This window comes from Gekko japonicus, unplaced genomic scaffold (genome assembly GCF_001447785.1).
Source record: "Gekko japonicus isolate JY-2015 unplaced genomic scaffold, Gekko_japonicus_V1.1 scaffold199, whole genome shotgun sequence".
Classification (NCBI taxonomy): Eukaryota; Metazoa; Chordata; class Lepidosauria; order Squamata; family Gekkonidae; genus Gekko; species Gekko japonicus.
In genome coordinates, this window is record NW_015168657.1 from 679,397 (window position 1) to 704,747 (window position 25,351).

Below are 25,351 nucleotides of genomic sequence, written 5' to 3' on the forward strand. Positions count from 1 at the left end.
CTTCCTAAACTCCCACTCATTCACACTTCTATTATACCTGCATTACATTGATTACATTTTTATTGTCTGGACATATGGTAAAGAAGCCCTGGACACATTCCACCAGGCATTCATCTATTTTCACCCCACCATCAACCTGATAATGCAAGAAATACATTTTCTGGACAGTACTGTAAAAGTACACAATGGACGCATAGACACCACCTTATACTGGAAACCTTCTGACCAACAAACACAGAAGAGAAAAGAGAAGAGAACAGATTGGATTTCCACCCTGCCCTTCACTACCTGAAGGAGTCTCAGAGCAGCTTACAATCCCTTCCCCTTCCCACAACAGACACCCTGTGAGGTAGGTGGGGCTGAGAGAGCTCTCCCAAGAACTGCCCTTGAGAGAACAGCTCTGAAAGAACTTATGACTGACCCAAGGTCACACCAGCAGCTGCATGTGGAGGAGTAGGAATCAAACCTGGTTCTACCAGATTAGAGTCAACACTCTTAACCTCTACACCAAACTGGCTCTCACATACCTACATGCCTCCTGCTACCATCCTAAATATACCAAATGGTCCTTGTATACAACAAGGCTCTACACTACAGCCACATCTGCTCCAATCCTACAAACAGAGATCCTCATCTGAGGGATCTACAACACATCTTTTTGGAATGAAGGTATCCACTTGATGAAGTCAGGAAACAGATTAACAAAGCCAGAATGGTACCCAGAGAAAATCAATTACAAGACACTAGTGGTCACATACAGCTCTCAGCTCAAAACAGTTCAACACATCATCAGTGACTTACAACCTCTACTGGATAATGACAGCTCTTTCACAAGTACTGGGGGGCAAACTTTTTCTTGTGCACAGACAGCCCCCTGTCTCAAACAACTCCTCACCCACAATAAGGCAACATCTCATTTGAACATGGACACTGGAACCAGAGCTTGCAATAAACCTAGATGCCAACTTTGCTGCCTTATACACCCAGACAACACAATCACTGGACCTAACAACATCAACTACACCATCAGCGGCTCATTCACTTGCTCATCTTCTAACATTGTATATGACATTAAATGCCAACAATGCCCTTCTGTTCTCTACATAGGGCAAACATACGCCAGAGGATAAATGGACACAAATCTGACACCAGGAATCACAAGACTGAGAAACCTGTATGAGAACACTTCAGCTTTCCAGGACATTCAATGGGTGACCTCAAAGTAGCTGTTTTATGACAAAGGAACTTCAGGAACAGAATGGAAAGGGAAATTGCTCAATTACAAATTATTATAACACTTGGAACAAAAACCTCCCCAGGACTCAACAGGGATATTGGTTTTTTATCTCATTACATATGCCAACTCATTCAGTCCTCACATACGTATCCTCAACAAAAAGGACTATACGTCCTCTGTATTTTAGTATATTTCTTTGTCAGAATAGTATATTAGAATACTGAACATAATGCAAGGAATATTGGAATGTTTTGCTGATAGAACACTGCATCCACTTCAAAGAAGAAAAAAATGCTGTAAAGTTACCTCCAGGCCTGAGAGGAGACAAATGAAGAGTCTCAGTTGTCCCACAATGAGAAAAGATACCTTTACACATTTATCTCCTATTCTGACATATTTATTGCTTTACTGTTCCCCCCTCTTAATTAAATCAAAACAACCTTATAACCTTAGCTTGTTGTTTAGTTTTGTCTTTGCATATCTTAAAACATCTTTGTCATGTTACATGCTAATCACATTCATCATCTGTCTGTCTATAAGTTTGAATTCTTACTTTCTATTCCAACATATTTGAAAAAGTGTGCATGCACATGAAAGCTCATACCTTGAATAAATCTTTGCTGGTCTTAAAGGTGCCACTGAACTCTAAATTTGTTCTACTGCTTCAGACAAACACGGCTGACCACCCAAAACTAGCTTTAAATATGGTCAGTTGCTCCATTGTCTTTGCTCCAACTATCTCAAGGGGGAGGGCATTTAAAAAATGTTGCAAAAATGATACAAATGGGAATGTGCTTTACTGTATGTTCGATTTGATCTTTGTATCATCTGGGTGGAAAAGATAAGTTAATTCAGGTAGTGAAAATTGTCAAGCATGTAAATATTCTTCATTGCGCTTAACTCTTATAATGAAAAATAACTTAGTCAAACAGAACTAGAACTTACCATCTCAGGCAAATTATTGTCACTGAAGGCAGATGAGGTCCTACTGCTTCTTTGAGTTAGCTCTCTAGCCACAACCAAATGTAAGGAACCCATGAACTGTTGGAGCAGCACAATTGCTTGTTGATGGGATATATTCTGGTCCAGTGGAGTATGATTAATGGCCAGTATCTGGTCATTTTCCTTTAACCTTTGGTCCCTTCATTAATAAAGCATAGAAAACATTTAAGAAGCACTGCAGCAACCTCATAACAAATTTGAAAAGATTAAATGGTGTAAACAGGGACAACATATACAGGGTGCCTTCTGTTCCTTTTATCCTCACAGTAACCCTGTACAGTAACTGCAAGATAAAGTTAGACCAGTCATGCTATATCAGCCTAAGGTCACCTGGTGAACTTCATGGCAGTTCTGAACCCAAGTCTTCCTGGACCTACTCAGACACTCTAACCCCTACAACTATAAGTTGCCTTCTCCTACAGCTTGGCTAGTGCAGCACAGTGGATAAAAGTGTGCACTACTGAGGTGAAGTCACTGTCTCTCATCATGGTCATAAACTCAAGTGGGCCTGCAGACAAGCTACTCTCTCTCTTTGCCCCAACTCATCATACAAAACATGGAGGGTGATAATAATGAGCCCCATCAGTGTTGTTGTGACACAATGCATTGTGACGCTCTCCAAGTGCTGAAGGGCTATGTAAACACTAGACAGTATTTTTAAAGTTTTTGCTTGCATGTGCAGAGCAGGCTGTTTTTGCAACGCATCTGCTTACTGCTTCTGTGATGTCCAGTTTGCTTAAGCTGATCTGTGGGTAGGCTGGTGGTCCTGCCTTGCCAGGAGGAAGTTGGACAAGCCAAACTTGTGATGTCCTTCAGCTTTAAGGTTGTGTGATTCATCATGCAGAGGAAAATTAATCAAGTAAAAAAATCCACCCAATTCCCATACCCTTCACTCAATATATTGTGAAATGTCTTGGCAATACTGATTTTTATTCTCTTTTCATTGTTTGCCACATTGAGAACCCTAATTGGGCTGAAAGGCATACAAAAAACCCTCACCTGGCTGCTATACTTCCTGGCTGGATTTCCTTGACAAAGATACCAGCTTCTCCAGTGCTTTGGTTTTTAAAGGTAACAACACTAAATCCAAGACCTCCACTAAATGGCTTCTCAATATCTATATATTCTATTTGCCGTCCCTAATAAGGAGAGAAAAAACATGAATACTACAAATAAGTTGTTTAAATAATCTTTACATACAACTGCAAAACACTGTTTTTCCTTTGATGAAGCTATGCATGAACAAATTCATATGTTTAGCACAGTAAAGGTCTTGAGACCTCGTGGCTAGGACAAAGAACAAATTCGTGGTCTGATCAATCAGTTTCTGACTGGAAAGAGGCTGAGTATTATTTATTCTTTATTTGTTTAATTTATACCCCGCCTTCCCCGCCAAGGCAGGCTCAGGGCGGCTAACATAGAGATGTAAAACAATTAAAACGAATAAAATCAGGACGATTTTTTTGACTGCAAGACTCTTCTCTACTTTATGTCCTCACATAAAATAATTGCATATAACTGAGCAATCTGTTATCAAAATGGCAACATTCTTCCTGGGGAGTATCTCAATGATATTTAGGAGTTCCACAGGATATCATGAACTCAAGGTTTGGTGAGAACCTGATATTTAGACTATATTCCATTATTTAGTATTTTTCCATGCTACGTTATATATGTCAATTTAGCAGCCAAAGAAATTTGGCATTAAGGGATCCAGAATTACATCTTTGGTGTACTGACAGTACTGTACCCTTACCTTGGCCATCCTTTGGATTGCAAAATTAAACTCGTCCACTGCCAATTTGGGCATCAGAGGAGGCATCTTGGATACTGGTAAATTATTATTGTTGCAAGTCACATAAAGGTTATTAATATCAAGAGAACGGTGGTCAGCATCAAACACCAACAAACCTCTCCTAGTAAAGTCAAAATCCACTGAACGATCTGGAGGCATATAACTGAGCTGTGGACAGCAAGGCAAAATGTTCACGTATAATTAATCTACTACATAAGGAACACAACATATTGAATTGTCTGGATATTTCAGAAAGCAATGAAAAAAATGGGTGCCCTTGCTGTATTTTAAACACTATTTTTCTTTTTCAAGTACCCTTATAAATCAGTTAGCACCTGTAATTGCACACTGGGGGTGTTATCTCAAGAGCAACCATATAAGAGAATCCCAAAGAAAGATCCTAGACAAGTGCAAGAAGGCTGGAAAAGGAGTCACATTCCTAGGGCATAAGACAGGACACATCTCTAAAAACTTGCATGCTTTCCCCTTCACATTTCCCCCCATCATATTAATTATCCCTAATTTTATTTTATTTTTTTGTTTTCCTACATCAGCTGTGTTTTACATACAGGCAAAGAGGACATTTCAGAATATTCAGTGTGTCAAAACTCTTTAGCCCTTTCTACTTAAAGGTTGTTCCACCAAATCAAATTGTGTACAGTTTAATCTGAATTTTTATTAGTGAAAAGATGAAAATGTTTGTTGGAAGAGAAAGCACATCCCTACATAAGCTAGAATCTGCAAGGCCTTTAATAAGGTTATTATTGTCTGCCTTTTGAAAGGCATCAGCCATCACATTGTCTTCAGGCTTGCACTTTTGGGAAAGACAGTGGATCAAATAGCTATTTCTAACTTCCTATATATCTGGACGACATATTTCCTAGACAACATGGCAGGCCAGTTTCTGACCAGAATTTTAGCTATGACAATCCAGTTGACAATCTACATTTGGAGATGTACATGAGAAATCATACCATATTCACGGTTTAATTCCTATTATAAGCAACATTTGATGTTGTGTATCATGAACATTAATAATATTTAATATTATATATGGGTTAACCTTTAGTTGAGTATGTTTCAATAGCACACTGTCAGGTCCCAGAGCCAGCTGAACAGGTGGCATATTAAAAATAAATAAGTTTCATACTTTTTTATTGTAAGAAAAAAGGGGAGCTAAAGACCATACTCAGCAATCACATTGATCAAAACTTTAGACCTTACTGTGGACAAAGATGTGACAATCACTCCAACCCAGGACCAATTCCCATGGCATTCATCCCACAGGTGACTTTTTCATGTTTAATTGACTGGAAAAGTCACTCTGTCATGGCTTACCATGTCAAGAGTAGTCAAAAGCCTTGAGGCAGGATGAATTATAAAAAAAACTAAACTGCATTTAATAAAAATTAAAGCATAAAATTAAGCTCAGTTTACAGAGACTCAAAAATTAAGTTTAAATGGAAGAGAACTTTGCAGTTTGCTTTCTAACATTAGATAACTGCACAGTGTGACAATCTAAGATGTAACAGTAATAGTAATTTTGCACATATAAGTTACCAAATGACACTACAAAAGGAATTACAAATGATGTGAACGGGCCCTTACTTAAACTTTGCAAGGTAATTATATTGCTAAGAACAAATACTTCAGGGATACTACTGACTTCCTTCAAACAAAACCAAATTTATAACTTACTTGTTCCTTCAGTTGCTTGATTGACTGCTGAAGAGTCAGGATCTGATTAAATAAGGGACTCCTGAGTATATTGTACAAAATAGTCAATTTCTCAGTCTGTGAAGTGTCTCCATTCTCGTGTAGCTTTCTTTGCAGACGCTCCAGAATCTGCAACACCTGCAGCTTGTCTGTTATACCCCCCACAAAAAAACCACACACACTAATTAAAAATCTGCCAAATAATATTTTATTCATTGACCAAAGAAATTTTTTCCAAAGCATTTACCTGCTGCAGGATTTTCTGGCATAATGGCTTGTCAGTGTTGCAATCAGTCAAACAAACCTGCTTGAAAACAAAAGTCTAAATTAGCTTTACTTCAATGTACAAAATTACTCAAACATACTTGGCCCATTCTGTACCTTTCCCCTAAATCTAAAGTTGCTGCATAAAACCCTACAGAGTAACTGACAGTACACTCTTCTAAGTCTTCTAGGTCTACTGACGTCAACAAGCTTAGAAGGGTATAACTTTGTTTAGGATTCCACTATATTTGGGGCAGAGCAACTCAATCATGACTCATGATTAGTGCAACTCTCGTTGATATTAAGGAACTGATTGCATGCTCCTAATCATGTTTATTAAGAGGTAAGTCCTACTGAGTTCAATAGGACTCACATTTTAGTAAAAAAAAATTTGCCACCAAGATTTATGGTAACCCCATAGGGTTTTCAAGGCAAGGATTGTTCAGAGGTGGTTTTGCCACTGCTTGCCTATATAAACAAACATAAGATAAAAACCATGTTTAGCTGGACTGTACTGATGTCAATAGATTTATTCTGCTCTGGTTAGACCTCACCTAGAGTATTGTGTTCAGTTTTGGACACCACAGTTTAAGAAGGATACAGACAAGCCGGAACATGTCCAGAGGAGGGCAATGAAGATGGTGAGGGGTCTGGAGACCAAGTCCTATGAGGAAAGGTTGAAGGAGCTGGTTATGTTTAGCCTGGAGAGGAGACGACTGAGAGGTGATATAACTATCTTCAAGTACTTGAAGGGCTGTCATATAGAGGGTGGTATGGAGTCATTTTCTGTTGCTCCAGAAAGTCAGACCAGAACCGACAGATTGAAATTAAATCAGAAGAGTTTTTGGCTAAACATTGGGAAGAACTTCCTGACAGTTAGAGAGGCTCCACAGTGGAACAGGCTTCCTCGGGAGGTGGTGAGCTCTCCTTTGGAGGTTTTTAAACAGAGGCTAGATGGCCATCTGTCAGCAATGCTGATTCTGTGAACTTAGGCAGATCATGAGAGGGTGGGCAGGAAGGGTTGCATCAGTGCTTAGTTCCTGTGCGCCTTTCTTACATGCCCAGGGAAATGCTGATCATCACTTTGGGGTCAGGAAGCACTTTTTCTCCAGGCCAGTTTGGCTGGAGATCCTAGAGGGTTTTTGTCATCTTCTGGGCATGGAACACACTGAAGGTGTGGAGGCAAGGTATCTGTGGTTTTCCTGCATTGTGCGGGGGGTTGGACTAGATGACCCTGGAGTTACCTTCCAACTCTATGATTCTATGATACCATAACTTTTCAAAGCACTATCAGTGGTTTATGATCTCTGCCAACTGACCTCAATTATTTTCTTCCCACTTTGGTGGCCTCATTCACTTTCCAAAACTTGACTGTATCTTCCTTAGTGTTTGAAAAGAAGGACAACACAATGCTATCTCATTGGAATTCCTTGGATACTATGGCAATGCTGCTATTACAAAGGAGACTTATCTCTAGCCATTGCTCCATGCCTCAGGCAAATCTCTGTACACCCATATGGCACTTCACAGAGAACTGTATCAGTTAAGTTGTTAAGATATAATGGAACCTTGACTCAGTATTTAGACTCTACTATTAAATACTGTTGCTATGTAAAACTGCAGCTAGTATCATAGACAAACTCTCTTGGATCAAGGCTTTACAAGAGTTTTAAAGCAATGTTAATTTATTGCACTCCTCTAAAAGCTCTAATGGATGGAGCATCACTTAACTGGTTTCAGATTCAGGGAGAAGTCAGAATTTAAAATAGGTTCAATTAACAGAAAAGTTAAGTAGGGTGATGCTGAAAAGATTGATCCCCAAAAGCTCTCTTGAAGGAAAGTTGCCCCACAAGGTGACTAGGGAGGGACAAATATTTAAGTTTCTAAATTGAGAAGTCCTGGTATCCCTGGAAGACACACTTGTCTAATTTGATAGGTAGTTATATTTTCTCAAGGCAAGGAAAAAGCATTCTGTGTGTTCTGAAAGGAATTATATCTTTTATTCCTACAGTTTTGATACTGTTGTATCAGTTTTGTAGCCATATTAAGTAATATGTATTGCTTTTTATTACCTTGAATTATTAAAAAGGAATGGTAATTTTTTTTAAAAAAATCTAGCCATCTGCCACAATGGTGCTGGGTGTAGACTTTCCAATTTCCTGGGGGGGGGGGCTGGGGCTGGGCCAGAGGCATTGCTTTGCTAGGAGCAAGGGTGGCTCCCGGGGGAGGCTGAGCACCTTCCTGAAAATTTCGGCGGGGGCTCACGCCCTGCCGCCCCCACGAAGATTACGCCTGCAACAGGTTCTGGAGGTAGGATCACCAACTTCCAGGTAGGGCCTGGAGAGCAACCAGCATTACAACTGGTCTCCAAACCAAAAAAGATTTGTTCCCTTGGAAAAAGGCTCCACCCCCAAATCTTCAGGATTTCCCAGCTTGGAGTTGATGACCCTATCTGAACGTGATGCCCTCAATCAAACCTAGTCTAGACAATAAAAACATATTACAAAATCTTGTGGGCTGAAACTTCTACAGAGCATACCTTAACACTATTATTTATCATTCAACAGAAAAAACATACTTCCATAAGAAATGCATACAAAAAAATATGACATTTGTTGACTCAGAACTTTGATTACACATTCAGTGGAAACCTAACTTCTATCCAGGAAGACTTCTTATTCATAGCACTAACTGGACTTAATACATTCTATCCAGCCCAGACTGTATGCTCCAGTAACAGATCAGACATTTCATACAATTTGTACCACTCCTTAGACTGTTAGAGGCCTTTGGGATACCTCAGACCCAACTACAGCCCACAGATTTATCAAAAATAACAAAGGAATGCTACACTCCAACAATCCACAATGCAGAAAAGGAAAACCAAAAGGTCTGTTTTCAAGAAATTTGCTTTTTCTCCTGGACAATGGAACCATGTTGTTACGCTCTTTTGGTTTTTCAGACAAACCTTACTTTACTATACTTCTCATAGACTACCCAGTCCTAAAAGCTATTTAATGTTTAAATTAGAGGCAACAAATATGAAACAGGAATTTTACAACATATATATACTATATTAACATCCTGTCTTATATGGGGCTCCAGTTTACACTCAAAACCCAGCAAAGAAACATGTTGTACTTTCTTCTCCTCTTCTTCATTTTCTCTAGGTTTTATACCAAAGGGAAGATATGTAGCCCCTCAACATGTATAAAGATACACAATCCTGCTGCAAGGTCAAAGCACATCTTTATCCCATCCCCATTAGACTGTACCCCCATGCACATGTTCGTTTATAGTATTTACTTTAGTTATATCCTGCCTTTCTCCCCAGTGGAGACCCAAAGCAATGCTTTTCTCCTGTTTCATCCACACAACAACCCTGTGAGGCAGGTTAGGTTGATAGTGAACATCCATATTCCTCTTCATAAGAAACAGCAAATGTGTGTTCACTGTAAAAATACAGATGTGCACTGATACTTAGAAAAACATGGGGTATTAAATTGTATGTTCATCATCAGTACACACAGTGAATGCAATGAACATAAGAATTACTTTACATGTATGTGAAGAAAACCCCCCCACAAAATTTGTATAGTTGTTCACTGTATCCACGGTGCTTAGAAAGCATGAGAACACAAAACAGAACTCAGAATTATTCTACCCACACTCAAGAAATATTCAGTAGTACTCCCACTTGGAATCATGCAGTTTCCAGATAGGCTGTCCTTCACTCTGGTTTACTAGGCTCATGTGCTTACCCGAAAGAGGTGCCCTCCCCCATCCCTAACTCAAGCCTAACCACATCTAATGAAAAATAAGAGCCAACTATTTCACCAGGGTGCACTGCCAGCTGGACCTACACAAGGCTAGTGTTATTTTTAAACGGAAGCGAATCCAGCTGAACTACAGTTCAGCATCGAAGCGAAAATAGTTCCGTCATGATTTCTATTTCACACAGTCTTGGGGTTTTATTTGCAACTATTGCTCTGGACCCGACACAGGCCGACTTTCAAAATAAGCCACTTTATGACTACCGCCTGTCTTGATCAGAAGTGGGCCAGACGAGGAAGCCCAGGCAGTAAGGAAATCTGGAAATAAATATTGGTTCGAGCTACCAAAAGTAGTGGCGGGGAGTATAGAACAGCACACTTCGCAAACTTAAAACGCCGGATAAGGGCTGTGGAAAGAAGTTCCGTTCAAAGCACAAGTTCTCTGAAGTGTTTTCGATGAAACATAAAACAGGAAGTAAACGGCGGGCTCAAGGCAAACGCCCAGCTTGCTGCTTTTGTACTTGGCGGCACGCTGATTCTTTCCCTCTACGGAAGGGCTATAAATCACATGAGGAGAGGCAAGGGGGCCACCTTCTTTTCTTTTCTGTTTTGAAAGGTACACTCTTACCTGTTCATGAGAGGGATCTGCTGCTCCAGCTACCGCTCTCGGAGCCTCACTTGCTCTCACCTGGGCGGAAGCGGGAGTTTAGATTTTGACCGCACCTCACCTGCAACACAGGAAGCCGACAGGAGGGGAGCTGCTGTGCATTGAAGGAAGCAGATCCAGGCAGAAACGGCATGAGGGATCAGCAGGCAAAACGCAATCTTTCCTTGACTTCCGTGTCCTAGAGTCGTATCCTCATAGTCCAGGGCACCAATTTTAGAAACATTCGCCTTTGGTTACTTACCTTTCATTTAGGTGCCCAGGGGGCGGGGCGGCCGGCAGCAACACACTTGTGAAAGACCGACTATAGGATTGTAGCCAAATTAAGACGAGTTTGGAGAGAAACGCACTGCAAACCCGTTGTCCGTCCAACCCCCCCCCCAACCCCCATTGTGTGATAAAATAGATTCATCTCAAGTAAATAGGAGGAAAGAAAGGGATTGAGCCGGAGAGGTAAGTGTAAATACATTCTCGAGAAGGGTGGAGAATTTGGTTGGTGTAGTTACCTTTGTTTATTAAACCAGCAGTATTCCAAGCCTCAAACATACAAATATAATTAGTCAAGTTTTAAAAAAATACATCTGTGTACTTCTGAGAAAGCAAAGAAAAAAGTTTAATATTGTTTAACAGATAAGATTAGAGGAAGATTTTTAAACTCCTCAATAAGAAAAAGAAAAGTTAGTTCAAGACAGGTAGCCTTCTTAGTCTGTCTGTAGCAGCAGAAAAGAGCAAGAGGCCAGTAGAACCTTAAATACTAACAAAATATGTGGCAAGGTATGCTGCGGTGGCTCAAGTGGTTAAGACGCTGAACTGCAGGCTGTGGAAGGTCAGTAGTTCAGCAGTTCGAGACCCGAGTTGTCGCATGACAGAGTGAGCTCCCATCTCTAGTTCCAGCTCCTGCCAACCTAGCAGTTCGAAAGCAAGAAATTGCAAGTAGATAAATAGGTACCACTTTGGTGGGAAGGTAACAGCGTTCTGTGCACCTTGGTGTTTAGTCATGCCGGCCACATGACCACGGAAACGTCTTTGGATAGCGCTGGCTCTTCGGCTTTGAAACGGAGATGTCGAACTCGACTGGCTTTCGAGCAAGGGAACCTTTAACTTTACCTTTTTATGAGCTTTCTTGAGTCACAAAAGCTCATACTGGAAAGCTGCAACTGGACTCTTCCCCTTTTCTACTGATGTTAGTTCAGACAGTCAGATTATTGGTTTATGGAAGTCATCAGAATCTTTGCCAAGCATTATTTTACTTGAGTCGTAATTCTTCAGAAATTGGTAGATATAAACCTTAATATATTTATATGGAAGCAAGTTCCACTGTTTTAACTGTGGTTCACTCTTACAGAGATGTACATAGGATTCCAGCACTCCTTAGAGGTAAAGGTAAAGGTTCCCTTGGTCAGAAGCTAGTCGACTCTAGGGGGCAGTGCTCATCTCTGTTTCCAAGCCGAAGAGCCAGCGCTGTCTGAAAATGTTTCCATGGACATGTGGCCGGCATGACTAGACACCAAGGTGCACGGAACACTGTTACCTTCCCACTGAAGCAGTACCTGTTTATCTACATGCAATTTCTTGCTTTCTAACTGCTAGGTTTGCAGGAGCTGGGGCCAGAGATGGGAGCTCACTCCATCACACGGCACTAGGGTCTTGAACTGCTGAACTACAACCTTCTGGTCTGAGCCACTGCGGCCCCTGTCTTATAGACAGGGGGCAAATAAGCAATCTTGCTTCTGATCACTGACAGATGGATCAGGTGAGAAGTTTCATACTCACCCAAACTGGTTTTTGGAGACCATCCTGTAAAAAATGAATTCTTGAGTAATCCTAGAAAAGTCATGTGGATAATCACATGCAAGTTTTCCATATATGCAACTATAGAACAATTCAGAAAGTTATGAAAGTGTAAAACTGAAACTGGGACACTGTATGCAAACTTCTTAATAAAGTATCATTTCAATAAAATTTGGTACTTTTAAATATTTTAATGCGTTTTAATACAGATTAATTTCAGCAGTGTAATATTGTACAAAACAAGTAAACCATGGATGCAAGTGAAGCAGTCCATTTGACTTAACTGACAACTTTTTTTGCCAGCTCTGCTCCTGTACTTCTAATGGTAGCTTGATGTGCAAACATTAGAGGTGGACATTATTCTATGAAAAGATTCACCAGCTGATTTCTGCAGGTTGCTGCCTTTTGACAATATTTGGTGATGTTATACAGGTAGTGTTTTCTTAGTAGTATCCAGTCCCAATAAAGTAAAATGCTTACCAAAAGAGATTTTTCTCTGAAAGAGATACTTTGTTAAACAAACACAAATATAATAATGGCATCGGTATGTTGAAATGAAACCTATTTAGGGGATGATAATGTTTTTTCTCCAGCAAATATATTCTAAGACAGAACCAAACATATTTTAACTCACAAGCAGTGTTGCAGGATGCAGATTTCAAAACAGGAACTGTATGGCATGTGTTTGTGTTCTAAGAAGCATTTTGAAATACTGGTGTTTCAGAATAAAACATTCCATTACATTCAGTATGAGAGTTTACCCTTTACAATAGAGGTAATCTGATACTTCCCAGTACAATGACAAACCTGTTTTCTAAGGCACTGTTACTGACATTCCTAATCTTACTGAAAATAAACAAGAGTCTTCCTATCTCTTCACCGAGAGGCGCATTCTGCCTTCAGTCACCTTCAAAGTCATACGACATTGGAGCCATCTTTGTTACGGGCAAAAGACTGTTTCCGTGAGAGACCAGCACTTCCTCTTCTAGTTTCTTTCACGAGGCGTCAACGCTCTTCGATAGGTCGAGGGTGTCAGCTGACAAATGTGTCTGTTGTCTAATATGGCTGCCCGGCATGGGAAGCCGTTGTCAGGCATCAAGAGAAAGAAGGGGACTACGATAGTTCTCTGGTCCTTGGGAACCGTCTGGGTGGCGGTTCTCATGGCACGGAGTGTGGAGGGAGGTGACTTGCCTTTGAAGTGTGAAGATCTTCGAGTCGGCCAATATCCTGAAGCTGTGAGAATGCAAAGTACCTGGTTACTATGGTGACAGGCTTTGCAACGGAGACAGGCTTGCTACTCTTCCCCTCCCCACCCCGCTAGTTATCCTGCGATTTTAAAAGACACATAGCAAGCAAAAATTCAAGAGGTAAAGGCTAGCGGTCATAACATCTGTAACAGGGAAAGTGACACCTGTTGAATTTCTGCCTGTGGTGCAGCTGCAAAAGGCCCAGCGGTGTTTGGTTTTTAGGGTTAGTTTAAACCTAATGGGAGGATCATGTAAGGGGGGGGGGAGACTAATAGATGAGTTGGAAAGATCTCTAACTTTAATGGAAGACTGAATTGACTTTAGTGGATTGAGGATTGACTCTGTTTAGGAGTGAACATTTAATGTAACCCCCCCCCCCCCCACTGTTGCTGGGCTACTGGTTTTGCGTTGTTGGTTTTTGAAAAATCTCAAACATCTGGGAACCATTTAAAATAAAAAGAACACTTGGAAGTGTAGGTTATGAATATTTGTCATGCCTGTTCTGTGAAGGTGTAATATTCTGGGGTTTTACTGTTCTGGAATAAGGAATCTTGTCAGGCAGATTAACCACTCTTGAATGTCCTGGATCTGATTTTATTATATGAAAAAGGAATTGTTGTAGAGTAATTAAATGATGGTTGTTTGAGTTTTCTGGCCATGCCCACTTTGGTCTTTTGGCTATTGCTGTTACTCCTTATAAAATGAGATCTTTTAGAAATATGTTGTCAGTACATCATTGGTGAAGATTATAGACTATTTCTTGAGAAGATGTTTTGATGCTGTTGAAAATGTGTGCCCAACATTAGCATGAATATCCTTTAAGCACAGATTGTGAGGGAAAAGTCTGTCAAAGGTATTAGAATAAAGTTTTGAAATCCCTGAGCAATATACATATTTATTCCTTACTGGTGTGCTGTTTCTGCTGCCTTTTCTCCACTTGACATCATTGGCTACCACCACAATAGTGTACTGATATCATGTCATGTGTTCTGTTTATCGAGCAGTAATGAGGAAAAGGGTACAAAAATAGCAGCAGCATTTCAGTTTCTTTTGTCTTCTAGCCAAGCCCTTAGATGTAATGTTTGTTCCAGTGGTATGGACAGCTGCAAGTTTTGTGTGTTGAGAAGGAAAAAGGCTATTGGTCAATGTAAAATTTCTGGTTGCTGAAAAACTTACTGTGATGCTAGTGCTGGGCACTTGTTCAGGAATTTGTTTACATTTGTTTCCCTTAATTATTCAAACATATATTTGTGATGATCCTAAAATAGACAATGACACTCAGGAACCTGAGAACTGTACAAATCATACTGCATACGGTAAGGATTATGGAGAGCAGATGCTTTTTGAACTGCATGTTACCTGATGAAACTATGGTAAAAGTATAAACACCTGATACATTTATTATATTCTATGAAATGCTAGATTATGAGGCACTTCAGGAATTAATACCGGGGGTGGCCAGTGTGTGTATGGTATTGTTCACTTTCCATTATAGGACGTGCATACCTTTTATTATAGAACAAATGTTGAGTCAAGTGGCACTGTTAAGACCAACAAAGGTTTATTTAAGGTGTGAGCTTTCATGTGCATGCACACTTTTTCAGATACATTGGAATGGAAGGTAACAGTTCAAACTTATAGAACAGGCTGAACAGCAGATTAGCATGTCACATGATGAAGATGTTTTAAGATATGCAAAGACAAAACTAAATAACAAGCTAAGGTTATAAGGTCAACAGTTGTTTTCTTGCACACAGACAGCCCCCCAGTCTGTTACCTTCCATTCCAGTGTATTTAAAAAAGTCTGCATGCACACAGAAGCTCATACCTTGAATAAACCTTTGTTGGTCTTAAAGGTGCCACTGGACTCAAAATTTGTTCTACTGCTTCAGACTAACATGGCTGCCCTCCTGGATCTGCCTTTTGTTGTAGGCCTTTTTCCAGTGAATCTTGATAGCTACAGCTCCTCCTGTGATCAACAATTTATTGAGGATTTGCCCCATGTCACATTCCAGTGTCCAAGATATGAGGCTGATTTTTGCTGAGCATAATATCCCGCTTACCAGGAAGGTCAGATTAAGAGAAACTAGTCATACTATTGGCAGATATTTAACAATTGTTACTTTTTATGGTGATCTGTAAAAAAAAAAAATTCAGCAGACTTAATTTTAACTGTGCTACAGCCAACAATAGTCACACATTTGTGCTGAGCATTTTGAGAATATGCACATTCTTTGTTCCTTCAGTTATGTACTGTGGGGTCTTTCAGTGGAGAGCAACCCAGAATGTTGCAATGTATCGGTCATAACTCTTGTTTTCCCCTCAGTTGCCTGTCATCCAGCACCAAATATTACATGCAAGGATTTCAGTGGAAATGAAACTCAGTTTACTGGGAAAAGAGTTGGATTTTACAGACCCATAGAATGCCGAAATGTGTAAGTGAATAATTGTGCTCAATATGTGCTCAGTATACAATGTCTCTGGTTGTCATGATAAAATGTCTCCACATTGGCTAAAAGTGTTTAATTATAAAATATTTTATATGCTTTAGTTTCCCTTATTTTGAAATGTTCTTCAGTCTTCTTCTTTCTGAGCTCTATCACATAGACAGATAACTGTGACTATCTATTTACAAAGAACCCGTACCCAGATATTTTATGTCTGTTTTATTGTGTGATGAAGAGCTGGTGTGTGTACAATTGTGATTTTAATTCTGAATTTATTTCATTTTAAATGAATAAAGTTTTAGATACTTTGTTTCATTTTGCAGATGTGGTACATATGTGCACTCAGTGGAGGCACCATTTAAAATAGAAAGCAAAACCCATTGCATAAGAAATGGGTATAAAAAGTATGTTTAGTACTTCAAATTATACCCAGTAGGGGCTTGTTCTGTTTCTCCTCTCCACTCATCTCTCTATATAAATAAATAGGAAATGGTGACAAAATGCTGCAGCATTTCATGGAGGTACAGGAAGAGCTAATATAGTCACTCATAGTAAAAGAATGTGCTATCAGTAGGGTGGGTCATCAGTAACCAGGGAATACTGCAAAGCCAGTTAGAGCTTTTCAGTACATATTTAAGAAGCATGTAATTTCTCCCAAACTGTAAGTTGAATGTCTGTATTGACCCACTGATAAACCACTTGCCAGGTTTGAGGTGAGGAAGAGCTCTCTTTCATCATGTTGTTTACCTCTGGTACCTTCAACCTTCACTTGTAGTAATAAAAGGCACATTACATGATGCTAGTTCCTCAGTTGGCATTTGATATGATACACATCATTTGCTGCTGTGATCTGGATTATGGGAGTCTGGGCAGTTTGACCTGGGACCGGGAGTTGGTCTTAATGGTCTTCTGGCTCTTTATTTGTTATCTTACGTCATCTTTCTACAAAGTTATGTGCCAACTAGTGTTCCCTCTAAGCTGAGTTAGTGTGAGCTAGCTCACAGTTTTTTAGCCTCCAGCTCACACATTTTTGTCTTAGCTCAGGAAGGACGGCTCCAGAGCAAACTAATTTATGCAGTAGACATAGTGCTTGCTCAGAACTTTAATGCCAGTAGCTCACAAAGTAGAATTTTTGCTCACAACACTTCACAGCTTAGACGGAGCATTGGTGCCAACTACATTTGCAGCTGGAGCCTAAACTAGTGACTTGAACAGCATTCTCAAGTGTGGCACTCATGGGTGCCATGGCACCTGCCAGTACTCTTCCTGGCACCTGTCAAACTTTTCAGAAAGAAAGTGGGTAGGCCATTGTGACACAGGGCTTGTTGTTGGTTGCCCTCATTCAAACAAATTTTTTTTTTTTGTGGCTGTAATATAGCTTCAGCCACTGGAAGATCAGGAGGATGGGTAGACACCTGGGTTTTCCTTTGTCTGTCTGTGGTTCCATTTCCCTTCTCAGGCTTTCCTTCTTTTTATTGCCCAAGCTCTTTCTCCCTTTCCCTCATGCTTTTCTCCTTTTCTTTTTCTTTCTCCTTCCTTCTCTTTCACATCCCCCTGCAGTCTTTCCTTTGTTTCTTTTTATTCCTGCATCTTCCTTCCTTCCTTTTATTCCCCTTCTACAATTCTTTTGCAAACAGGGAAGGAGATATTACATCTGGCTTGGCCTCCTGTGGCAGCCATTATGGGGTGACCCCACCCCCCTTTCAAAATTCCCAAGGTTCCTGCAGGCTCAAAAAGGACCCATGCTACAGAATGTGTGGATCTGAACACTAAGGAAAAACTATGTACATGTTGTTTCTGTGTGTGTGTGTGAAGTGCCATCAAGTAATTTCTGACTTATAGTGAGTTGACCCTGTGAATCAATGACCTCCAGAACGTCCTGTTGTTAAGAGCCTTCCTCATGTCTTGCAAACTGAGGGCTGTGGCTTCCTTTGTTGAGTCAATCCATCTGATGTTGGGTCTTCCTCTTTTCCTGCTGCCTTTAGCTTTTCCTAGCATTATTGTCTTTCCCAGGGACTCTTGTCTTCTCATAAATGCAACCAAAGTACAACAGCCTCTGTTTGGTCATTTTAGCTTCTAGGGAAAGTTTAGGCTTGATTAGATTTAAAATCCACTGATTTGTCTTTTTGTGCCATTCATGGTAACCATAGAACTCTTCTCCAACACCACATTTCAAAGGAATCTAGTTTCTTCCAGTCAGCGTTCTTCATTTTCCACCTTTCATACCCATACTTAGTAATGGGGAATACTGTTGTATGAATGTGCCAGCAGTGCATCCTTTCACTTGAGAATCTTTTCTAGCTCCTTGGCCATCCTTCCCAGTCCCAGTCTTCTTCTGATGTCTTGGTTGCAGTCTCCCTTTTGGTTGATGATTGTGCCAAAGAATAGAAAATCTTAAACAATTTCGGTTTCTTCATTGTTAACTCTGAAGTAATTCCCCAGTAGTCATTACTTTTGTCATCTAGATTTTCAGCTGTGATCCTGCTTTGGCACTTTCTGCTTTAACATTCAGTAGTAGGTATTTCAAGTCTTCACTATGTTCTACCAGTAATGTGGTGTCACCTGCATATTTCAAGTTGATAATGTTCCTTCCACCAATTTTCAGTCCACCTTCATCTAAATCTAGTCCAGCTTTCCTTATGATATGTTTTGATTGAAGAGATAGGGATGCCTTATGTATTTATATGTTCGTGTTAGTAGCGTTTTAGGTGTTTACATGATTTGTTGGTGTTGTCTTCCCAGTGTACTGATCTAGACAGCCAGACTCCATACAGAAGAAGGCTGAAGTTGGTTCCCAGTTCCTTAGTCACACTTTCTAGTTCTTTATTAATGAATCCAACCACAAGTATTGATGACGCTTAAAAAGCTCTACACTACACACCAAGACCACAACAAATTATATATCCTCACATTCTGGCACAATGCTCCATCTAAGCTATGGAGTCTTGTGAGCAAAAATTCTACTTTGTGAGCTACTGGCATTAAAGTTGTGAGCGAGCAATTTGACTGCTGCTTAAATTAGTTTGCTCTAGAGCCATCCTTCCTGAGCTAAAATAAAAATGTGTGAGCTGGAGGCTAAAAAACTGTGAGCTAACTCACACAAACTCAGCTTAGAGGGAACACTGATTCTGGGGACTCTGTTCTTCAAGGGAACTGATGGCTATTCCCTGGTTCAAAGCAAAAGCTCTAAATTGTGGTGCCCCCAACAAAAAAAAGCAGAAAAAGAAACTGGAGGTTCCTGTACTCCCCAAAAAGTTTTGGGCTACCCCAAATCATACACCCATACACTTGGGACTGTACAGCGTAAACACTTCCTGGGGGACCCCGAATAGAAGTTCTTGGTGCCAGAACTAGGGACTAACCACCTGCATTTTACCTTGCAGGACACAGTTTCTCAAGTATGTGGGTGTATGGTTCAGGGTAGCCCAAATCTTATTTTTGAGATCCAGATACCTCAAGTTTCTTTTTCTGCATTTTAATTGAGGCACCCCACTTTGGAACAGTTAGAGCAAAAACAGTTTTTGAACTAGCTCAGGTGTTTGTGATTATCCAGACTTTATTGAGGAGTGTAGAGGTTTTTAAGTATCAGTATTTGAGTTAGGATTCATGAATAAGGAACTGGAAACCCACTTCAGATTCATCTATGGCTCAATAGCAGAATATCTCCTTTTCATCCAAAGCTCCAGGTATATCGATTTTCCCCCCTCAAGGATCAGATAGTAGGTTATGGGAAAGAACCCTCTCTGGGACCCTGGAGAACTGCTACCCGTCAGAGTATACAGAGCTGACCTTGATAGACCAGTAGTTTCAGCTTCATGTGTGTTCGTGTGAGTCAGATGTAGGCAGCACTGAACCACTAAAAGCAGTCTTGGGATTCAGCAGGTTGTGCAAAACACTTAAGAGAAAGATACTCAGTATACAAACCCAGTATACAGTATATAGTAAAAAACTGATGTTGTCTGTGGATGCTGCCATCCCCGTAGCCAGAAATGTTTGGCTGGTGGGGCAGAGGCCAGGGTGCTGGGGACTTAAGTAGATTAGTGTGGAGTGGGGGTAGCAAAGGAAAGAGAGAGAAGACATGCCCCCCCTCATTCCTTCACCAGCCTCCCCGCTGCTGCAGGGTGAGGCACACCAGGGGTGGGGGTCTGGCATCCCCTCAGGGTGGGGTTTCTGATTTTTTTCTTTTCTCTTCTCTCTGGAAGGGCAGAAAGCGAGGTCAATTACCTGCCATAGTTATTCAAATGGATTGAATTGCAAAGGAACTGAAGGATTTGGTGTTAGGAATCTCCAGGTGACTCCTGGAGATCTCCCAGAATGCCTGCAAGGAGGGCTCCCAGAATGCACCTGAACAGCCCAGGGTTCACTTGGGTGACCTGGGCGGACCAGGTCAAAGGGGGTGGAGAGTGTGATGTAGAATGGGTGGGGTCAGAGGTTTAATAAAAGTGCTTGCTCCCAGGAGGGAGGGGCTCTTTTACTCTTGGTGCTGATCGTTGGGGGAGGACAGATGGCTGAGCTCTGTTCTACAGGCCAGGAGCCATCGGCCATGTGGCCTGGCCTGCTGGCTGCAGAGAGCCTAGGTAATGAAACATCTTAAGAACCTTTTGTGACTTTCTAAGCTTGAAATTGCCTACTCCATTTCAGCATCTAGTAGAGTAAATTTAGAAGCAGGGAAAGAAGGATGCGATTATGACCAACTTTTATTTGTCTTTCTGGCTGCTGATCTGGTGCTGTGCTAAGAGTATGCTTGTAACCTTTTTCTCTTTTTAATAAATATTTTACTTTTTTGAAGCTGGGAATGTTCTCTGGACCACATAGTTCCCCCAACCGTCCTAGACCATGCCACTGTAAGAGGGGAGTCCCAGGAAGGGGGTAGGCAAGCAGTCAAGTCACTTGTTGCCAATCCTTCAGGGAGCCCCCAAAGAAGGAATTTGGTCGCTATGTTAAGTAGGAGTTGGGTAGCAGACCAGAGACAGTGCCTCAGTTTGAGAAGGGGTGTCAGGAGTCTGTCCCTCCTGACAGGAAGACCCCAAAAAGACAGTGGTGGCAGCGGTACTCTCATGGGAAGAAGTGGAATAGCAGCCCCCAGGAATTGGCATAGGCCAAGGAGGGGGCTGGCAGAACAGGGTCTGTACGTCAGAACAAACCTGTTCCGCCACAGCATATATGGCACTTTACTTGCAAACTGTCTATTTTATTTTATTTTTTATTTTACATGTGATTTCTATACCGCTCATAACCCCTAATGGGTCTAATTCATACCATCATTTTTTTCCAGATTTAAGTTAATAAATTTCCACTTTGAGAGATTTGCATTTGCTCATATGAACTGCTCAGATTGGCAGTGACTGGGTATGAATGTTTGGTATTTGGAAAATAAATTTTGAAGTGCTGGAAATGGAACAAGAGCTTTCCTGCCATCTGGGAGTGGATGTCATTGTGCCAAGTTCCACCACCTTGTCAACCTGTTGATATTGACTAGTGTCATTATGATGGAGTGTGATATCTGGGGATGGCAGAAACTGTATTGTTCAACTTCCTTAGTGCTGCATGATGAATCTGATGTGCTGTAGGGAGAAAAGAAATACTGAATAAAAAATAGGTCTAGATATCTAACAGGGATTTTTTTTTTATTTCCAACTCATGAACAACCTGTAAAGTGTGACTCGTTACCTTCTTTAAACTTTGTTGTACCTGTGGAATGGTTCAGTGTGTATAGGTTGTGGCACTTTGCATTTTGAAAAGTCTGTAAATAGTATATGTGCTTAAGTATAGAATCACTGAATTATTCTCATTGCTGGTGTGGTTTGTAGTAACCAGCTGAAAATGGCACATCCTGTTGATTGGCCATGTGAAGCAAGTGTCACTTTATATTTGAACTAGAAGAATAATCAAGCCTGAGACTGTTCAAGCCTAGATAGATGTTTCCATGTCCATATTGCATTAATTAATTACAAATATGGTAGTACTGCAAATATTGATTCTGAAAACATTTGCTCCTGTATGTATTTCTGGTCATATGTTGTTGGTGTATAAGCATGGCTGAATTTCCATTTGATCAAGCTGTGAAGCAGTTAGGTTCTGAAGTGAAATTTCTTGTTAAATAAGCAACTGAAAACTGTTGCACATTAATTTAATGAGGATGATTTAATAAATAATTTCAGCTCTTTTTTCTCTTGTTTTTGTTCCTAGAAATGGTTATTCCTACAAAGTAGCAGTAGCTCTGTCTTTATTTCTTGGTTGGTTGGGAGCAGATAGGTTTTATCTAGGATATCCTGCCTTAGGTGAGTATCTCTTTATTTTTAAGTATTGTTAGTGGTTGTGGTAATGTGCATGGTATAAGCCCCATGACCTAGATAGCCCAGGCTAGCCCAATCTCATCAGATCTCGGAAGCTAAACAGGGTCAGGCTTGAAAATCCTACAGGGTCACCCTAAGTCCCCCCCCCCCTCAAAAGCTCATGAACATGGTAGGATTTACTTCTGAGTAAACATGTGCATGATCGGGCTGCTTGAATTATACCTTGTAAACTGACCAGGGTCAAGAAGATAAAGGAATGGATAGCTTTCTGTATTGGTCGTACATTATAGGCCATTGCAGGACATAGAAGAACTCATTAAAATCACTGATATCTTCTATTGGCTTTCTGTAATGTCACTTCATCAAGATGGCTTTCAGAACCCCATTGACATACTAAAAACTGAGAGGGCTTGCAGGAGCATCTGCTAGCCTTAGAAGTATTCTGGCATTTCCTTGTTGAAACTTCATGCACATTTTGAGAAACATGTACTTAGAAAGTTAGCGAACAGTAACTTTTGAGAGACAAGTTAGTATTTTGATGGAATATTTGAAGAACATAGATGGCTTGATAGTGTAACTGAATAAAAATCCATGTTATAGAAATATAACCTGGCAGGGTTGTTGCATGAGAATGTACCTGCCCCTGAAGGTTGCTTGTTCTGCTCTTTGCCTTGATTTAAGTAAGAATCCGGCCCCACAGGAGGCAGCCAATGACATGCCTCCTGGGGGCCGCCTTTGCCTCCTCGTGAGGAGGAATGGAGGAAGGGCTGCGGTGCAGCCTTAGCTCCTAAAGGGGGAGCGGACCCAGCACAGTTCTTAAAGGCTGGCTCTGCTCTACCCCTGGCAGTTGCTCGCCTCGTGCTCGGCCCACCCACCCGCCCTGTATGTAGTGTAAGCACAGGTTGGTTGCCCCGTTTAATGGGGGGCCGGGTAGGAATTTTTTGTCCCCTTCTCTGATTGGCTATTGAGAAGGGGTCTTTTTCGCCTACCCTGCACTACTGCCAGTGGATTAAGGAATTGGTTTGGGATGGTGCCTTGTGTTAGTTAATCACTTTATTAGGGCAGAATTAGGTTTAAATAAAGTTCAGCGGCTACGTAAGCACCAATCAATAACCCCTGGGGGGTAGAGAGGGTCTGCGGGATCAACCCTGTGGCCGTGCGGCCAGGGATGAGGCTTGCAGACTGCCTATGGGGATGGCCACGACAGAGACTCAACGCTGGCCGTGCGGTGGTGTTTGAGGGCTCCTGAAGGCGCATCCCAATAATTTTCTCGGCTGGGTTTGCAAGCGACTTACAGTTGACTCCAACCCGGGGCCTTGGTGTCTTGCTTTTTATATGGTTAAGGATGGGGTCAAAGCGACACCAGGCCTTGACCGAGCTGCTGTTTCATGTTTGCCCTTGCCGTTACTTTAATATGTTAATAAAGTGCCCTTATTTTATCCAACCTTGGTTGTCTGACTCTTTCTTCCATCTGAGGGGGAAATTCCCAATCAGTCACTTTGAAGGACAGGAGTATAGGAGTATTCCAGCTCTGTCACAGAAGTATACAAAAAAAATTGCATTCCTTTTTCTTCTTTTGTACAGTCCTTCACACGTAGGTGCCTAAATTTATAGATGGGGTATGATCCGTAGACAGTAATGTGTATATTATGCTTATCCAGAATTTTTAAAAATACTTTGCATGAAGTATAGGTTTGGATTCCACCTAAATTTCTATGGGTACAAAGGAAAGGCCAACTTTTGCAGGTCCTCATTCTGCAGGAAACATCTGTTTCCCACCCAAGCTATTCCTGGGAGCCCCTATATCTTGCAGGAGCATCATTTTGGGGGATGCTTTTGGGCTGCCAAGGGAGGGAGGAATATCAACCCACCCCCTTGCACTTGTGTGAAACTAGGCAGAATCTAGCCTATAGTATTAGAAAACAGATTTCTATATGTGCTGAAGCTAGGGTTGCCAAGTCAAAATTTCGCCGGAGCGGGGGACTCCCCGCTGGCAGCTGGAGGGCAGCTGAAGCACACGCCGCACGCACGTCACCCAGAAGTGACCTGATGACTCCGGACATGCTGGGGGCGGGGCCACAACCATCCGAGGGAAAACCATAGAGTTTTCCCTCGGATGACCGTGGCCCCGCCCCCAGCGTGCCCAGCGTCGTCATGTCACTTCCGGGTGACGCACACGTCGGGGTGGGGTTCCCCCCGGGGCCCGATCCGCCGGCGGCGGGGAACAGGCCTCTGGGGCGGGGGTTTCCCCGCCCCCCGGGGGGACTTGGCAAGCCTAGCTGAAACTAATATTCTAAAGCTTTATGTGCAACTGGTTCAATAGTATAATTGTAATTTTTTCCTCAGGTTTGTTAAAGTTCTGCACAGTGGGGTTTTGTGGAATTGGTAGCTTGATTGATTTCATTCTGATTTCAATGCAGGTAAGTTCACTGTATGAGAATTTAAAAAATAACTGCCTAGATACACATGCAGGATTTGAGCTAAGCCAGTAGAATTTTGGATGCTGGAAAAGCAGGCTCTCATTCTAAAAATTGCTTTTGAAACTCCCTTCATTTTCAAATAGTTTGCTCTAATGTGTGGAAGATAATTGCTTGTTTGAGTTTGTTTCTTGATTTCCAAAAGAAAATAATGGTTTACTGTTCTTTGGATACTGGCCTATTTTTATCATCATTTTATTTGTTTTTGAACTTGGTTAAATAAAAAATTAATATTAATTTATTATTAAATGTATCCCTTATCCTTCCCATTTTCCTATACACATGTTACAGTGAAGAAATAAAGTTAAAAGGGGTGGGAAAGAAGAAACAAAAGATTTCGGTGAAATTAAGAGTTAAAGCTGTCCAGAATTGCATGCAAATACTGTCAAATGTTTATAGTTTCAGATTTATTTGAATACCATTGGTTGTATCCTACCACTGTGCTCTGTTATTGGCTGTGCATTCCTCTGAATCAAGGAGCCTTGTGTCAGGGGAGTGTGCTGCTTTTAGCTGAGTGTTTTGTAGGTTACAAACCCACGTATTCTATTTCAGCATTCTTTCAATCTAATGTTCCATACTGTAATACTAGGTCTATAATATTAGGCACTTTGACACCAATGAAGCCATATAGGTCCATTCCTG

At 41.1% G+C, this 25,351-nt stretch overlaps 2 protein-coding genes across 4 annotated transcripts in view; one reads left to right on the top strand and one right to left on the bottom strand.

Moving 5' to 3' along the window:
- INADL (InaD-like (Drosophila)) overlaps positions 1 to 6,022 on the bottom strand; it is a 250,101-nt gene extending 244,079 nt beyond the window's left edge. The window contains exons 1-5 of the mRNA XM_015415230.1: positions 5,998 to 6,022; positions 5,733 to 5,899; positions 3,996 to 4,202; positions 3,239 to 3,378; positions 2,183 to 2,378 (exon numbers count right to left, since the gene is read on the bottom strand). Coding sequence (XP_015270716.1) covers positions 2,183 to 2,378; positions 3,239 to 3,378; positions 3,996 to 4,202; positions 5,733 to 5,899; positions 5,998 to 6,019 — 732 coding nt within the window. The 5' untranslated portion in view covers positions 6,020 to 6,022. The remainder of the gene's footprint in view (positions 1 to 2,182; positions 2,379 to 3,238; positions 3,379 to 3,995; positions 4,203 to 5,732; positions 5,900 to 5,997) is intronic.
- Positions 6,023 to 13,272: 7,250 nt separating this feature from the next.
- Positions 13,273 to 25,351, top strand: part of TM2D1 (TM2 domain containing 1) — a 25,085-nt gene continuing 13,006 nt past the window's right edge. For all 3 annotated transcript variants that reach the window (XM_015415222.1, XM_015415223.1, XM_015415224.1), the window contains exons 1-5: positions 13,273 to 13,464; positions 14,732 to 14,805; positions 15,816 to 15,924; positions 22,126 to 22,217; positions 24,579 to 24,652. In XM_015415222.1, the coding sequence (XP_015270708.1) occupies positions 13,286 to 13,464; positions 14,732 to 14,805; positions 15,816 to 15,924; positions 22,126 to 22,217; positions 24,579 to 24,652 (528 nt within the window). In that variant the 5' untranslated portion in view covers positions 13,273 to 13,285. The remainder of the gene's footprint in view (positions 13,465 to 14,731; positions 14,806 to 15,815; positions 15,925 to 22,125; positions 22,218 to 24,578; positions 24,653 to 25,351) is intronic.